This window comes from Brachyhypopomus gauderio, chromosome 3, assembly GCF_052324685.1.
Source record: "Brachyhypopomus gauderio isolate BG-103 chromosome 3, BGAUD_0.2, whole genome shotgun sequence".
Classification (NCBI taxonomy): domain Eukaryota; kingdom Metazoa; phylum Chordata; class Actinopteri; order Gymnotiformes; family Hypopomidae; genus Brachyhypopomus; species Brachyhypopomus gauderio.
Genome location: NC_135213.1, coordinates 27,390,533 through 27,408,523, shown reverse-complemented (window position 1 = coordinate 27,408,523; position 17,991 = coordinate 27,390,533). Strand labels below are relative to the sequence as shown.

General features: G+C 43.1%; 1 protein-coding gene across 4 annotated transcripts in view; it reads right to left on the bottom strand.

Moving 5' to 3' along the window:
* Positions 1–17,991, bottom strand: part of slc4a4a (solute carrier family 4 member 4a) — a 44,450-nt gene that overhangs the window by 4,737 nt on the left and 21,722 nt on the right. For 2 of the 4 annotated variants that reach the window (XM_077000850.1, XM_077000848.1), the window contains exons 6-22: positions 17,361–17,456; positions 16,225–16,301; positions 11,813–11,970; positions 11,450–11,537; positions 11,119–11,273; positions 10,440–10,553; positions 10,131–10,305; positions 9,216–9,349; positions 8,731–9,002; positions 6,592–6,659; positions 5,705–5,890; positions 5,433–5,546; positions 5,071–5,232; positions 4,033–4,211; positions 3,216–3,288; positions 2,746–2,814; positions 2,464–2,637 (exon numbers count right to left, since the gene is read on the bottom strand). In XM_077000850.1, the coding sequence (XP_076856965.1) occupies positions 2,464–2,637; positions 2,746–2,814; positions 3,216–3,288; positions 4,033–4,211; positions 5,071–5,232; positions 5,433–5,546; positions 5,705–5,890; positions 6,592–6,659; positions 8,731–9,002; positions 9,216–9,349; positions 10,131–10,305; positions 10,440–10,553; positions 11,119–11,273; positions 11,450–11,537; positions 11,813–11,970; positions 16,225–16,301; positions 17,361–17,456 (2,294 nt within the window). The remainder of the gene's footprint in view (positions 1–2,463; positions 2,638–2,745; positions 2,815–3,215; positions 3,289–4,032; positions 4,212–5,070; positions 5,233–5,432; positions 5,547–5,704; positions 5,891–6,591; positions 6,660–8,730; positions 9,003–9,215; positions 9,350–10,130; positions 10,306–10,439; positions 10,554–11,118; positions 11,274–11,449; positions 11,538–11,812; positions 11,971–16,224; positions 16,302–17,360; positions 17,457–17,991) is intronic. The other 2 variants (XM_077000851.1, XM_077000849.1) reach the window with 1 other exon arrangement.

Genomic DNA, 17,991 nt, shown 5'->3' with positions numbered 1-17,991 from the left:
GCCAGCAGTTACTGAAAATGTGGTGTAGCCTCTTTTGTCTAATTCTACACAATAAACACATTTATAAAGTATATTTATCTAAACAGCCTGTGTAATGAGAGAAGAGAGAATCTATGAAGCGACAAAATGCAACACCTGAGCTATAAATGTACATAAATGTTTTTATAATGGAGTTATCTGGGGGTCCTCTTCCAGAACATTGTTTAAAGATCAAGTCAAATTTAGTGAATCCTGGTGAGTTTTAAAATGGTATGAAGCTCTCTTGTTTTTATCAGATTCACTATCGCAAAAACATAAGCAGTAAGATTACCTGGTTTATCTTACAAAAAAATGTAATGTCCAAAAATTGCAAATTAAATCGCACCACTGGATGGAGCTTTTAAATACAAACAGAACAACACCATCCATGTTAAACTGGCTTAGAAATAAAAAAGTTGACATTTCAAATGGAAGAAATGCGCCTTTTTTCTTCGACTATTAAAGCTAAACGAAGAAAAGTCTGTGATCGGTGGAGAGATTCTTCAGTATAAATAACCATAACTTCTATATTTCACTACAAATTCAAATAAAATTTGAAATGTAGTCACTTTATAGTATGGACATGACAGTATGATATTCAAAATGAATGAACAAATGAATATTTACTGATTAATCTTTAAATTAATTAATAAATAAGTCAGGTAATCATTATGGTGAAATAAAAAAAACTACATTTCTATTAATATTCTGAGAAAACGCTGTAACCTAAAGATTCTGTTAACACAATTAAGACACAATATGATAAAAACAGGCGTGTAGGCATGATTAATTCATTATTTATTTATTACTGTTATAAAAATTATCTGATACAAGACAACTCAAAGAAATTATGTCAATAAAGTTTAAAAGTATTGCAACTATTATGATTATAGTTAGTTTAAATATATAAAATATTTTATAAATATTTCGTGTTGGTTTATTAGGACATAAATTATGTGATTTTGTATTACGCCTTACGGTCTGACCACCTGTACCGGCTCAAAAAAAAACACTTATATTTCTGATAAAAATTTAACTTTATCAGAATAAGGATAAAATACTGAATTTATCTTACATCTACCTCTGAAGCTCTTCGGATGTCTGAAATACAAGCGGTCCCCGGGTTATTACGACGTCGTGCGTCGTACACGGAACTTGGTGTTTGGTGTGCGCGGCGGAAGAATACACAGTTATGCGGCTCGAGACCGAGGAGGACGGCGTCAGGATAGGATAACTGCGTGCAGTACGTTATTCGCGTACAGTATGTACCTTTGTTCCGACAAAGCCTGGTTAAAGCAAGCACCCACACTACGCAAAGTAAAGCCTGTATACTTGACGAGTCGCCCTCGCGCCGAAAATGGCGTAATCGCGGTGGCTCCACCCGTGCGCGAGAGCCTCGCGCGCTGGCGATTCGCGAGGTCGTGCACCTCTCGAATTTTGTAACTTCACTTCGCCCGCGCCGCGCTTCAGCACAATGAACTAAGTCATGTTTGCAGGGTTCATACACCTTTACAAGGTGGAATTAAAACACTTGTACGTCACTTTCAAGGTTCATTTCAATATTTCCCAGCACGTTAAACTTAATAAAGTTAAATATTTATACATATACTCGAAACGATTCGAAATAATTCGCGTTTTATTCACATTATTTAGGGGTTGTTTATTTTCAAAACGCCCGATCTTAACGTCTTCTCTCATGTTTCGTCCTGGAATTACAAGAGGCTCGTATTTGTTAACGTAATACAAGAGAATTGTTCAGTCAGACAGATATTTGTTGTGAAACGAAGTAGATACAATTTCAAGCATGTTCATTTAGCCTAAATTCCAGCACTTTTTTTCCTGAAACACAAAGCAACATTAAAATTGGTCAGGTGAATGTTCCCTCCCCAGTTTTTGAGGGCTGTTTCTTTATACTACCACATATCGTTTCGGACAACACTGCAAAGAATGCGACGCGCCAAGTAGCCTCCGCCGTTTGCTCAGGTGTGCGGAGTCGCGCGCTACGGTCACTCGCGAAAGTATAATCACCCAGGCAGGAGGAAGGTAACTTTTCTACGTAATGTCCGAAAATCAGAAGGCGGGAAGTCAATCAAATGACACCGCCGTCATTCATCCAGCGCTGACGATCCAGTGAGAGGATCATATTTCGGACACAAAACAGATAGCACGCCTGTGTGGTTTATTATGATTTGACGGATTTTTTCCCCAAAAAATTCAAATGACGGAAATCCGTCGTAGTGACGGAGAACTTTAACCCATGGATTAGGTTCATTCATTGTAATGCTGATGAGCATGGAACTGTGGTGATGTTTCATCTACCACCAAAATGCTTGGCCTGCATGTTAACCTTCCACTGATATCAACACAACAGCTGACTTTGATGAACAAAGAGGTTCATCAAACCCCTTTGTGCGGGGTTGCTGGGGCAGGAAGTGGCAAACTCACCATGACCGGGAAGACGATGGCGGCCACGGTGGATTTGAGGATCCAGAGGAGGGCGAGGCACAGCATCTGGATGAAGGTGAAGAGGTGCACCTTACGCAGGGGCACGTGCCGCAGGTAGATCAGGTCTGGCTGGTGCTTTGCAGGCATGAGGAGCAGCTGCAGGCGATCCATGAACTGGACGAGAGACGGAGCGTGTGAGTCAGACGTATGACAGCAATGTCACGGGCAGCACTCATGCGGGAGGGACTGTAGGATGGGGAGAGAGACACAGGACCAACTCACCTGGACTCCATTGAGTGAAGCCACTCCCATGTAGAGGAAGACACCATACAAAACAGGCATGGGAATGAACTGCAGAGAATTACAGACATATATATTTGAGGAAAAAACTGATGACTTAATCATTATCTCTGCAAGTCTAAATATGTGACTGCATAGTGACAGGCCTGTTAATAGAGTGCAGATACACATACCATCAAACAAACATTGACTGTGCACTAGTGTTAACCTTATGACATTTTACAGTGCCTCATAGTGTGGTAATCTCATAGCAATTCATTTTAAATTCAATATGCTGGAGAAGAGAGCCAACAAAACACTATTCACATCACTGCACAGAACCGCACCGTATAAATATGTTCATGGTGAAAAAAGAAATAACAATCTGGCAAGCAAAATGCAATGCATCAGGATGAACACAGTAGTTTAGATCTGATTGTGAATTGCACTCTTTTGTATAAAAGATGTGTTACCTTAAGGATGGGAGACATGAAAACGGACAGGCCGGTGAGAAGGAACACGCAGACACCAGTCACCCTCTGCTCCCTGCAGAGGAATCACACTGCCCCTTAGTACCACAAATCCCACTGCCCCTTAATTCCACCAATCACACTGCCCCTTAATATCACCAATCACGTGGCCCCATGGTACCACCAAGCTTTGATGATCAAAATGCCTGGCTTGACAATAATATTGCCTGGCTGGTACAACCAAAGCAGAAGTAAACAAGTCATTATTGGGTGCTACTGACATTGTTCTGTTCAGTGATGCATGTGAAAAGCTCTCGCGTTGGATTTTCCACTGCTAGAAAAGTGCTGATGTTTGTGCAGCTTACAGCTGCACCAATATGGCCTCTCCAAGTGTAACCAAATAAGCCACCTTCTAAACACGGCCCCCCCACCCCCGCAGTGTGTGGAGTCCTGAAGCGAAACGGCAAATAAGGTCCCCACCTGGAACACAGGCCATTACCAGCACATACAGAGAGCATATAAAAATAGCAGTTCTTCCTTATGGTTTGCATTTATGGTTTTCGACCTCATGGCTCATCGTAAACAGGTACAAGCGTGGAGCGAGAGACACAAACGAGAACACAAAGGGGGTAAAGGAGTTATGGACTTCTGCTCTGCTGAAGAGGTCAAAAATGATTGTGAGTTAATGGAGAATTAGGAGAGTTTCATACAAGGACTTTCTTCCAATTTTGAGTTATTGCATAACTCCATTTAAGTGCCACTACAAGGTACAAGGTTTCTATGGTCCCCACTGCCACAAATAAGGATTTGTCTCACTCACCTGACGCCCAAAAACTTGGGCTGCTCCCCAGGAGCTGAGGTCTCCGTCTCCATCTTCAGGCTGTCTATGTGCGCAATAGAGATGACTGTGGCAGCGACGTACCAGGGCAGGCCCATGAATGAGCACACAGCAATCAGCACCCCCACCCAGAACAGGTCCAGATGGTACCCTGCACCTTTCTACACCACACAAACCAGAGACAGAGGACTGCTTAGACGGGGCCGTTACTGAGCCTCTCAACATCCTGGCCCAAAGGTCCTAAAGGATGCTGACAGCCCTCAAAATCAAAATATGCAAGTCAGCAACTGTACTTGAGGTTTATTAACCCAGGGTTTGCGCTGTTGATCCTAGTTGGCTATTAATTACAATCAGTGGATCAGATTGGCATTTTGACCATGATACAGCAGTCCAGACTCTGGTCTTGTGCATCAGCAATAAAGCAGCTTTTTCTTATTAGCATGGCTTTTAAAGGTAATGGACAGAGAGGCACGCAGTGTTACAGAGAAAGTATCATGTTATGTTACTCAAAGGCAAATGAAAGGGTTTCTTTTTTCTGCTGCTTCACAATCATTTCTTTGTCGGGCTCCTCCGAATCTGTTCACACCATGAGCAACAAAAGGCCCAGTTGTTACAACTGCTGACCAAGCAGCGCAGGAACATCCTGAATGGAAGGGAAATCATCTCAAATGCAAATGAGCATATGGTTGGTGGTTTGTTGTGTCAAACACGAGGTGTACTTGCAACAGACTGATTCAGAGGTTACACGTGGTGCTCTCACAATGGAAACTCTGCATCGGGCATCTGATCTAAATTTGGGGAGTGATAAATTTATATTCTGGACCAATTTTCTGCCCTGATCATCCATGCTTGCCATCATCTGTGACTCAAAGGACCTGACACAAGCTATTTTTACATAAAAGCATTATCATTATCTCACCACCCAGGAACAAAGCCCACCGTATATGACACCTCTAAATATGGAGGTACAGGCACGTTTCCTGGTTTCCTGGCCACTGTCTTGGCCTTGGCGATGGCTACCTTCAGTTTGTGTTCCTTGCGGTTGATGATGACGGCTGTGATTTGCTGGTCCATGAAGAGCAGGATGGTGACCAGAAGGGCTGGCAGAGCCGATGCCAGGTACACCCACCATGGGTTGCCCCCAAACGGCGGTACGAACCAGCCACGGTGCGGACTCGTAGGCTGTGGGATGGGGGACAGAGTGAGAATAGGACCAGATGGCTTGCTCAATGATGGCATATAACTTGATGAAAGTAAACATTTAGTAATGACTGATAGAAAAACTGAGAATGGGTATTGAACAATATATACTATAGACATATTTCAGGTAGAAATAAAAGAATATGAAAAATGTTTAAAAACCAAAAGGACTTGAAGCCTACCTTAAACTCACTTGGCACAATGAGTTTGGGCGTGTCAACTCCCACCAAAGCATCAACACAGCAGAAAATGAGGATTGCCAAAATAATGGCAAAGTCACTGATGAGTTTCCTCACCTAGTGACAGGAAGAACTGTGATTAGTCCAACCAAATGACAGTATGATGATTTGTTGATGTGACTAACAGAAAAGACGTGGTCCTCTTAACACATAGCTTTGGTGAACAAACTGAGGTGCCAAAGGGGAACGGTGAAGGGGAATTCACTGTGGATTACCGTGGTGGGGAAGAACGGGGTGGTCTTGAACTTTTTGAGACCCATGGAGCAGGCGTATGTGCCAAAGAACAGGATGAAGGACATGAGGGCAATGTCAGGGACAAATTCACAGGCATTGCCCACCAGTTCACCTCCATACTTCAGGCATTCCTTCTTCGTCAGCGAGGACCAGGTAGTGTTGAAAGGCTTTTGGAGATAAAGCAGACACCTTAGGTAAAACACAGGGAAACCATACCTGGGTAAAATGTGTTCAAATGTGATTTTATAACTGAATATGTGTGGAGGGAGTATGATTTTCCTGAAAAGTCTTGATGTTTCAGTGGAAAACCTGATCTCATTGTTCAGCTTGATCTGTTTGCACCATCTCGCCCTACTTACAGATGCAATCCCAGATGCACCTTGAGTTTTTCTGATCACAATATGCTGAAAGTGAACAACTGGTGTAGCTGACTGAAATGTGCCTGATATGTTGCCCTGGGTTACACAAAGGGTGCAGGACGGGAGACGAGATGCCCTGCAGGGGACCCGAGCATGTGGCAGCAGGATTGTGATTGGGCGTTGTATTCCAGTGAGCTCAGAGGAGGCAGGCTTAAAGAACCCATTGTGACCATGGCTATTTTCCACGTACTGATACCACAGGACATTAAGACAATAATGAGCCTGAAGGCAATATTCAAAAATAGGCAATTTTGTTTAGATTAGAATGCTACTTAGCTCTGGGCTATTTTCACTGAAGCAAGTGCAAATTTAATTTAGAACACGCCATGTCACTAACACCAAAAGGGAGTCTGAGTCTGTGTGCCATAAACATACACCATAAACATGAGACACGGGAAACATGAAGTCAACTTAAAAGTCTTCAGGGCTGATAGAAAAGCTGAACTTACTACATCAGTATCGTTGTCTAACAAGATGGATGTTTCCTCAGGATTGTTGTACACATCTGAGCTATTTACTGAAAAATATAAAAGCAGGTTAAATGCTGACCCACATAGCAAAAACATGCAACACTATCCTGGAGGATTCTACATGGTAACACTTATTCTTGATTAATTAGCACATATCCTGACATTATTTATGCCTATAGAGAACAGGAGCCAGTACTCAATGCTGATACTGCTATCACCTCAACATGCTTGTTAGGTAGAGAATGAGATCCACCAGCTGCAATATGACATACATCCCATTGTAATTCTGATCACCAGCAGTGTTCAAATATATACAATTGCTATTAGGTATTAATAAAAGTAAAAAAAAGTAAATAAAAAGGTATTAAATTACCATCATAGTTATGCAATAATAAGAGCACTTCACAATGTCTCTCTCTTTGTCCATTTTAATCACCCCTGATAGAAATAGCATCTAGCTAAGCCTTCATTTCCGTTCACTGGCGGTGAGCTGCCCGCTACAGCTGTGGCATCCTGGGGTGTGTACCGCCAGCGCTCAATACATTCCCCCTGCCATTAATCTTTAAAGACCCTCTCATACTCAGCTCCTCATCAGGGGCAGAGTTCCCCCTATCTGCAGTTCCTCCTGCTTCCCACAGGGGAGGCGATATAGGAGGCGTTCATAGGTGCTTCAGAGGAAGGGTGCAGGTGGAGGATGACTAACTGGTGGTGGGTGGGAACACGTGACCCCACACACACGGACACAACAAAGCAAAATATACACAACAAAGCACAAACAAACACCATGTGATTGATGGTGAGCGCTACACGGACGCAACTGCATCAGAGGAAAAAGAGTCTCTGAAATACATATTTTCATTTTGATCTATAGATTGTTGATGTGTAACAGCATTCGTAAACATATTAATACTGGAGTATTCTAAGAAGCAATATCCAATTCTTTTTAGCATCAATGTTATCGATGCTGCTACAGAATGTGCAACACTATGTCTACTGTAACATGATATAGGATAAGTTGTGCATTTATGACGGATCACATAGACATAAACAAGAAAGGTGTTTTAATCCTAGCTGGGCTTGCTTACATAGTCCTGCTCGTTACAGCTGTTTCGCCCACATTTTCAGATGCTGCAATATATATCGTGAAATTCAACCTGTTACAGCAATAAACTTGCCTGACAGACTGTAAACGTTTTAATGAACACCACAAAACTGCAGCTCCCTGCCACTTCATGTGTAGTGCCAGGAAAAGGGAGAAGGGGCTCATCCGATATCATGCAGAGTAGATCCTACTTCCTTGGCAAAGATTAGATTATAACTTAAATATCACATGCCACTAACAATGATATATTTCCTCAGTCCAACAGAACCGGCATTGCATGTATGTAATGGCTGAGCCTTGTGACACTGAACTAAAGAGAACAATATTAATATTATGGATAGAATTGTTGTATACCCCTTGTAACACCTACCTTGCATCTACACTCACAGGCTACTTTATTAAGAGAGCAATCTTATAGGTGCACTACACAAGCACAGCTTAGCAGGTTTTATTTGCATGGCCAACCAATCTCAGCACAGCAATGACACCGACATGGCATGGTGTATCAGGCACAACAGTGTTTTCTACACAGCAGTGAGATGTTTTATTTTATAACATGTGCCAGTGTCCCAGCTGGGTTGAAATCAGTCCAATAATCCAATAATTCATAGCCAACAGGGGTCATAAACTGATCTTGGATGAAGAGTCTGGATGGCTGATTTCATGGACCTCGCTTCATCTTTTGGACACATCCTGATTCTGAATTAACCTCCTTATATAAACCTACTGCACTGCCACCACACAGTCAATCACTACCTACACCGTAAGATCCACAGTGGCCTCCTCTGCGAATAAGGCCACGCGTACCTCAATTGGCACCATTACTGCATACTCTGTGCCACCAGTTCCATACAGATTTTACGCACTATTCCATCACCCCATAACATACATAGCCACTTATAAAGGACCCATTTACCAACACTGACCAAAGACTAACTAACCCAGTCTGAACTTACTTCAGATCTCCCAAAAGCTGAAGCAGCACTAGGTTAATGCACAGACACCACAGTTCCTACCTGTTCTAGGCGCCATGCATGTGCAACCGTATTGCGTGACATAGTTGGCCTTGAAGTCAGAGTTGATTGGGTAGTAGTGGGCCAGCTTGAGCATCTTCTTGAAGGCGTCGTAGATGAAGATGAAGCTGATGAGCGAGGAGAAGCCTTCCTCCGTGAAGCGCGTGAAGTACTGCACGAGGAAGCTGGCGTCCGTTGCCACCAGTACCAGGCAGAAGAAGGCTGACCACAGGCCGATCCAGAGCCGGAACTCCAGGTAGTCAAACTGGTTGTCCCTGCAAAAGCAGAATTTGACTTATGTGGCTTCACAGAGTTTGGAATGGTGCATATACTCTCTATATTTTTTTTATAAACTGTGAAAATGAAATCTTATTGTAATATGTTTATGTATGTATGTATCTATTCCCAAGTCTGCTGAGGCTTCTACTGCGATGTCTATTTATTTGTTTTTGATTAGATGATGAAGGATGAAGGAGGGGACGAGGAACCTGCTGAAGTTGAAGAGGAGTCTCTCGAAGACGAGCACCGGCCCTGTGCTGCTCAGAATGGTGAGGGGCTGGCCAGCCAGGAGACAGAAGACAGCACCAGAGACTGCCGTGCCCAGGAAGCTCTCCAGCACGCCCTGTGTGTAGGTGAGCCAGAGAGGCCAGAGTTATGGAGGCCTGAGGGCCGTGTGTGTGTGTGTGTGTGTGTGTGTGTGTGTGTGTGTGTGTGTGTGTGTGTCAGTCTACATGTGCACAACGGATGGTAAAGAGCAGATTAGGAATGGGGCTAGTGTCCAAACACGAGGACATCATGTGCATGGTGTGTACAGTATATCTGGTGTCTGTGAATGCGTCTGTGCGTGTGGGTGTGTGTGTGTGTTTAAGTGTGCACATGCAATTGCTAAGTGGAGGTTAGGAATGCAGCAGTGTCTGAACGTGAGGACATCGTGTACATGCTGTGCAAGTTATATCTGGTGTGTGTGAGTACAAGTGTGTCTCGTGCCTATAGGTGTGTCTGTAAGGAGCAGGGGGAGGGGACATGGAGCACTACACACCTACTCAATGAGGACGTCTCTAACAGATAAATATTCAACTGGCTAATATTCACGAAGTCTTAATGCGTCTTAGTAACAAAACATCGCAATGTATCTTATCTGCAATGTTTAGCAGTCATCAGGAAATACAGGATCCAGTCTGTACTGCAGGCAGAGGTCTGAAAGCTCAACGAGTTAAAACTGATGCTATCACCTGGTTGATTCACAAATGTAATTCTCTACCTGCTGGTTTAAACTAACTGGCCAAGCCAGGCAGTGGGACGAAAGACCTGGGGACTAGTTTTATTTTCTGAACTGCACACTGAGGATAGTGAAGATAAAGAAAGTATTACATGTAGCACCAAAGCCACATTTTGGTGTTCACCTGCATGTTGTCGGTGGCGTCCCCGAGCAGCCCACCAAACGTGATGGCATTCGTGACAGTCCCCAAATAGATGAACAAGATGGCCGACAAAGACTGGATGTGCAGCGCATCATAGAAATCGCTGGCGAAGAATGGGGCTTTCCTTTTAATGTCAAGTATAAGACCTCCGCAGAACCTGGGATAAGAGTTAGATACTGTGAGCTCTCGACTGGCCAATGGTCTCCTTCACAGATGTGGCAAACACAGCTGCTACGAGGGAACTCGTATGGAGAGGAACTCCGTCAACACTGCGGTCACTTAGGGACTCACCGTCCGGTCTTTTTCAGCTCTTCGCCGATGGCATGTCCGCCACCCGCATGCCCACCATCACGGGGGGTGTCCCCATTCATATGTATGCCCTCTCCTCCAGAATACATGTTCTTCCTGGACAGCAGATGTGAATAGCACAGACAGTGAACAGCACGGTCAATGTAAACAGTTAAGACTTTCAATTGTCTAGATAGTTTGTGTAGGTTGATCAAGTTTCCTTGGAAAGAATGAGGCAATCTTAAGTGTAAATATTATTTTTTTTAAATCATGTTTTATAGTGTGGATCACAATGAACATAACATAATAAATATATATTAAACATAATAAAGAACTAACGAATCCTTATTCATCATCTGCCTTCAAAGCAAGGTCAATAACATCGTCAGTTCCACAAACATTTCCACCTAGCTCCTCAACCAAACAGGGACCAAAGGAGGTCCTGGAGTTTCTCACAATTATACTCCTTTCATTCTTTCTCAAATGAGAAAAAAGTGGGTTACTGAAGCTCTTTTGTTCATTTTACAGAGGACTGTAAACAAAAAGTGGGACCAAACAAGTTCATTTATCTGGGAATATTAATTTAATTATCAGGTCTGGGGAAAAGGAGTATCAAAGAACGGTAGAATAATGCTTCCCAATAAATGGCTCTGTAATACTAATGTAAGGTTGATGACTGCACCTTTTGTCTGATGAGGGGAGAGACTTTGGGGGCTCTATCCTGATGGCGGGGTCCCATTCACCAGGGGGGAGGACAATGACCTCATCTAAGAACTCGTCAATGCCAGCTAGGAGGTCTTGTCTGTCCTTGGCTTTGTACGCGATGTCATGGAAAACCTTCGCAATGAGCATGCTGATTAATTGTGGACTTTCACCAAACAAGCCATATCAAAACAGAGGATTTGAGATAGCACCACAGCAAAGGCACACGACAATTCATGCACAGTTTGATTACCCTGCAGATATGGTATGATTTGACCCCCATTCCTGACTATAAACTCAGCCTTGCTTACCTCATCAGACATTAGGGTGGCGATGGCTCGACCGATTTCATGATACGACTTGGCTTTGCCTTTCGGCCCAAGAAGAATAAACAGAAACCTGTATATGAAAATGACACATAGATTTTAATATTGCAGCTCATGGCAAGATTTGAAATAGTTAACAGAATTTGTTCATCACAGTCTCCAGAAATGCAATAAGCATATATAATATAAACAATTGTGTTTAAGACCTGCTTATGAGGTGTAGTTCTAGCTTTAATTTAAAAACATTTAATCTGGCTAACCACACAGTCACATAAATGATAGAGCCCATAATAATAGATGGGGACATATATGGTGGAGGTGTGGATGGAGGTGTGGTAGTGGTCGCACCTGGTGGGAACTGGCACTTCAGTTAGGGCCCCCAGCATGACGGCCTGCTGAAGCCGGACCAAAGCCACGAATGGTGAATCCAGGAAGTCCACCTCCCCCACCAGCACGTTGGATGCCTCGGCGTCTCTGGGCAACTTCTTCATGAACTTGTTCTTCAGCTGGACACATACAGGAGCAGCTTAATGATTGGCCAAAAGACAAAGGGGTGATGGTGAAGACCTCGGCACCCCTCAGACGGTCAGAGAGGCAGTCCCTCCACACGTCTGCTTGATCTGTGTGCCAAGGCACTAACGCAGGGAGACGTAATCCAGGGAACAACCACAACTGTCCTTGTGATGAGAGTTATGAGGATGGACGACTGGCCGGGGCGCTGCTGATCAGCAAGCGCCTTGTGTTGGGGTTGCATGCCTTTCTTGGCTGTGCACAGGTGCTGGTGGTAACCTGGACATGTGCACTAAATTAAGTAGCTACTTAAGGGGCACTGGGGCCAGTCCCACTGGGAAGCTGGAGGGAAGCTTCACAGCTAACTCAGTTAGGTGACACACCGCCTTTGCATCAGTGCCAAACGTAAAATTTACAAGGGCAGAGATAATTAGCACTCCCTCAACTCCCGTCTTCATAATCTGGCACTGGATAAGTAAGCCTCAGTCATGGCTTTCAATGTCATCACCACTCTTGAATCTTTTGTGAGGAGGTAATTCAACACTACAGGGACTGAAAGTTTTATTAGTATTTAAGCATAACAAGCTCAATGTTATTCAAGTGTCTCTGTTTAAGTTTAGTTTTAACAATACCAACTTTTATCAGGAGCATAAACCTCAATCTGGTTATTTGATTATAAGGATAAAAACAATCTAATAAAATGTATTTATAAAACAAGCAAACATATCCTTTAGTGTATATAAAAAAAACTGGCAGGTGTCAGGTTGAGTTTTCAGTGAATGGGAACTACTGGGTTATTCATTGACAACAGAAAATTTCACTAGAAAACTTTACCTTAAAGCACATTCTGTAAAAGAACACAAGAGCTACTAATAGACCAAAGGGTAGGCTGAGTTTTTAAAGCTGGCATGACATTTAAGGATTTTGATTAAGTCATAGAGAAATTATGATTTTCCTAAATTAAAGATTTCAGTTTGTTTCTTTGTTTTATAATAATGTGCAAACAGATATTCCAGGTCACATATTAGACCACAGCAAAAAATGATGTGAATTCTAAGGATTGTTACCTAGGACACAGAGGGAACATTAATTCACAGTTGCCAACTTAACAAGACTGGTTTAATGATTAAGACAAGCTTAATGGTTTTTGTGTCCCACTGGAAAGGGTAGTAAGTGTAGGCAATTGCAAATGTCATGGAAAACCTTCAGACTCAAACCTTCAGTTTTGTAATCACAATCACGTCATAGCACAACACAGGGTTTGAGGTAGCATTACACAGGGTTTGACATAGCACTACACAGGGTTTGAGACAGTACAACACAGGTTTTGAGATATCACTACACAGGGTTTGAGGTATCACTACACAGGGTTTGAGATATCACTATGTTACAGGCTAACATTTACAGGCTGTAGCAGTTTCTCAACCGAGTCCTCTGGGTCAACTAACCTTCCAATATATCTGCACCAGGCCATTAAGAACACCAAATACCTAGGACAGGTGTCCTATGACCAGAATTGGGTGCCTTTGAGAGTTCCATCACTTTTTATGGATCTTAACACCATAGTTCTAGGAAAACCCTAAACAACTCAAAGTGCCTTTCAAACAACAAAACATCATGGCTAAGGTGGTGTAAATGGTGAGTGGTGAACCTATAGAAGAAGTTTTGAGTCAAGCTTGGCTCGACTCGAAACTTCATGTATAAAGTCTCATGGAAGACAAAGCTCCAGACTATTCATCGTCCTGGCTCCAAGATGGTGGAACGATCTTCCATTAGCTGCTAGGACTGCAGAGTCTATTGCTATCTTCAAGTGTAGACTGAAGACTCACCTGTTTGTTGAGTTCTTACCAGAGCACTAACTCAGCTGGTACCACTTGCCGTTGTTCTTAAATTGTATGTCTGTCTATGGTTATTTGTGCTTCTTGGCAAACGTCTAACTTGCAAAACACTAGGTAATGATATTGACTCCTGTAGTTTAGTAGTAGTCTGACTCAATGGTGTCTTGAATTCTGGCCTATCCGTACTATTACCTAGGATGTATTCTGTGATCAGAAGCAAAGCACTTTGTAAGTCGCTCTGGATAAGAGAGTCTGCTAAATGCCGAAAATGTAAATGTAAGTTTTACTTTGCTTTTATATTTCTTACTGCAGATTCTTTTGTAAATACTGTCTATGTTTGCATTCTCCTACAATTTTAAAATTTGACTACAAATCAAAATCTGACTCACCAATACATTCTATGTGCAAGTAACACTTACAGACCTGCAGTGATGTTACACTTTTGGATCTGTGCTAACGGTCATATTCACAGTAAAAAAAAAAAAAAAAAAAAAAACAAGTTAGGAAGAGGCATTCATTAACTTGTCTATTTCTCAACACAGCACTTTAAACCATAGTATACTCTTCAATTCACATCCCTCAACTGAATGGTGTATGGTGGTTTGTGAGATTAATAAATAATAATTTAAATTTTAGGATTATTATTATTAATAGTAGTAGTATTAATGTTAATGTTAGTAGTGTTCCATCTCTGTAATATTAATCCAACATCAGGTTTGACCATTCAGGCATTCTTGCGTGTGTGTGTATACTTTAAAGCTTAAGGAGCAGATGGCAATCTTTGCAAATGAACATGAGAGATAATTCCAATGCAACTACTTAACACAGCCGACAGACAGCAAATCCAATAAACTCTGTGGAAATTATTTTAATAGTCTACTATAATACCTATTCCTTTTTACCATATGATCTGCAATGCTAAATGCTGTCTTACAAGAATGTTGGAAGGCTCTGGTTTTGAGGAGGCAGCGATTAATGCCAACTCTACATCAGCGGTCCCCAACCACCGAGCCGCGGAACGGTACCGGCCCGTGGGTGATTTGGTACCGGGCCGCACCGAAAAAAAAATGTAAAAATTATGTTTTATCGACAATCAGAGTCTGAGTGATGTTTTATTTTGAAAAATATATAAAAAATTGGGATTCTCTCCCAATTACATCCTCGGTGCATCTGTGCCTCTTGACAGGTTAATTCAGGTCAAGACACTCGTCCCGGTCACGTGAAATGTTACCCCAGTTGAACCCACAAAGTTAGCAAAAATGAGTAAAAAACAGACATGTTTGGAAAGCTTCTTTGGAAAGGGGAAAAGGCCCAATGAGGAGACAGAAGAGGCTACAACTTCCAAGAAAAAAGAGCTGTATTAAAAAGACAATATCAAGAGTCCTACTTAAAATATGGATTTATAGCCACAGGTGATTCTCATGCGCCAAGTCTACTCTGCATATTATGTTGCGACAGGCTAGCAAACAAGGCAATGAAGCCTTCAAAACCGAGTCCAAGCATCCTGCATTAAAAAGACCCCCCCCCCCCCCCCCCCCCCAACTTTAAAGACTGGTCCGTGAAAATATTGTCTTTGTAATCGGTCGGTGGCACAAAAAAAGGTTGGGGACCGCTGTTCTACGTCACACCCTCTGGGCAGGGGAAAGCCTGTCTGTGACCCCACTGTACGTCACATGCATGCTTATCTGGCCATGCATCTGCCGGGGCACTTAAAACCCCTCCACCCAGCCTGGGGCTCCTCCTGGCTCCTAATTAGCGTCAGCAAGAACCTCGCGGGAGGTCCCATAATTATTGCCACTTCACTTAAGACCCACCACACAGACAGCTGTATCACTGCTTTGGCCAGTGATGGTCCATGCTGAGCTAAGGCTCAGTACAACCCACTTTATCAGGTGACAGAAGAACTTAACACATGCTGTGTCAGAGTGGAGTTTCTCCTCTGCACTCCCCCAGGAGAGTATTTCCTGTTGAGTTTGTAGCCTGGCGAGCCTTATCTCTCAGGGTATGTCCTTGCGTGCTACTTTGTGGCTCCATTTGTTTATGTTTGTGACGCGTCAAATTTTCCTAGTGGGTCCAAGTACGACTGCAGTGTGCACTGATGCCATCTTATCTGTTTCCCATGAGCGAGAAGCCATCTGCGATCTGTGAGCTGTGCAGACATGGTGTGCATGCAGAGAACAAATGGAGTTGCTGCAGGAAAGCAGGAAAGGAACCGGATGGATCCTGGCCTTCTGGAGGAGACACTGTACTTTGGACCAGTGAACAAGCCGGCTTGCTAGCTAACTGAGATGCATGCCATCTCAGACTTGTCACTGTGCAAACAGTTTCTGTGCAAACAGTTTCTGTGCAAACATTCGGTGATTAAGCCGGCATAAAACTGATGTCTCAACGATGCTTTGAAGGCGGACATACCTGATCCTTCTCTGGTTTGTCCGAGATGTCGTTCAAGCTGGTTGACGTTAAATTCCGGTGCGCTGTGGTGGGGCTACCTGAGGAGAAATGCACAGCCAGAATGTGGTTAGACAGGCGACCGCAACTTTCAGTGCCAAAGCCATGAAAGCAAGTTCAGCGGCCCGGTCCACTCTGCATGCATGGCTTAAGAAGAGGAAGCGTATTCCAGACTGCAGCGCAAAGGCACACCTGGTCTGTTACTACCAACATGGTGAATAAAAAGCTAAAAGATGAATAAACTATGTAATAAAATTCCAAGGGTTGTATTAACTCATTAACTATCTTAACATTACAGGTGTGGCTTGAGGGTAGAGATACCATTACTAGATTTTACTAGATTTTTTGAAAAAAATGAAATCAGTGGTTACAATATACTGGACTCCATACTGAGTCCTGGGAAGATAGTCAGACCCTAGGGCAGACGAACTACGCTGTCTAAACAAACTCATGATCCAAAAAATTTGCAATGCTGCAAATTGCGCAGTCAGGAAAAGAAAGAAGTACCAAACAGCAGAGTACACCCAACACCACTATTTACATACTAATAGTTTCCCAATACTAGCAAACTCAATATTCCATAATGAAGTGGGCGTGTCAGTTTGATGCAGTTGATGGGACATGTTCTCCCAGCCTTAAAAATTGCTGGTAGGACAAAAAGGCGCTCAGCCTATTAGGGATTTTATCATTTGCTATTTTATTGAGGGCAACAGATCCCCCTACTTATATTACCACACCTATAATAATACTCCTGACTGAAGTTGATTGGAGTCTTTGTATATGCCAGGGTTAAGTGGAAATCTCTGCAAAGGCATGAAAAAGGCCAATGGAAGAACTCCTGCTAGGGTACAGTGCACCACTGAGGCACAGCTGAACCATGATCTCCTATTACTTCACACTGGCTACTGTTGAATGTATATGATGAACGGGAAGGCCACACACAGTCAGTTTGACTGGCAGGATGTAGTTGTGGGTAGACGACGTTAAGTACCTGTAGCCGTATGCATCATGGGGCTTTAGGTATGACATTTATGACACCGCTGGGTCAAACAGGGAGGTGCACATGCGGATCTAGCCGGGGCTAGCATCACTGGACTTACTAAGGCATCCTGTGCAAGGGCTTCCAGGGACTTGTAGTTCCTCCTCGGAGGCGTGAACTGTTAGGCAAGGCACTGAGCTCTCGAGTGGACTACGGGCTGTTTTAGCAGCAGAAGAAGCAGGGCATCCAAGAGAAGAAGAGACGCCAGGCAGGGGGTGGAGGGAGGGGGGAGAAAGGAAAGGGTTGAAGGAAGAAAGATGCCCCCCAAGAAAAGCCAGAGCATTGCTGTTAAGAGTTAGTTTTTGCGAAAGGCTGTTAAAGAGTTTCGAGTTGCATCCCGTGAGACATTAAAGGAAGTCGCTTGTTTGACAGGCTAATCAGACTGAATACTGAGTGCTGAGTCACTCTGAGAATATACCACTAAAGTACACTAAAGGGGCACTAAACAGAACACTTCATTACAAGGTACAGTTGTTCTTCATTTCCTGCTGTGCTTTCTTAGGACATTAGAAGTTGCCCACCTGGCTAGAAAAGGTCGGTACATAGCAGATTATGTGTAGGATTACAACACAACAATAAAAGTAACTTTCAAATTTTACTCTTAATAGGAGGGGCCTTCTGACGGCAGAATAATCTACCACATCAAAAGGTCCAAAGCTCAATGAAGTAATATATAGCCAAGTTAATACAGT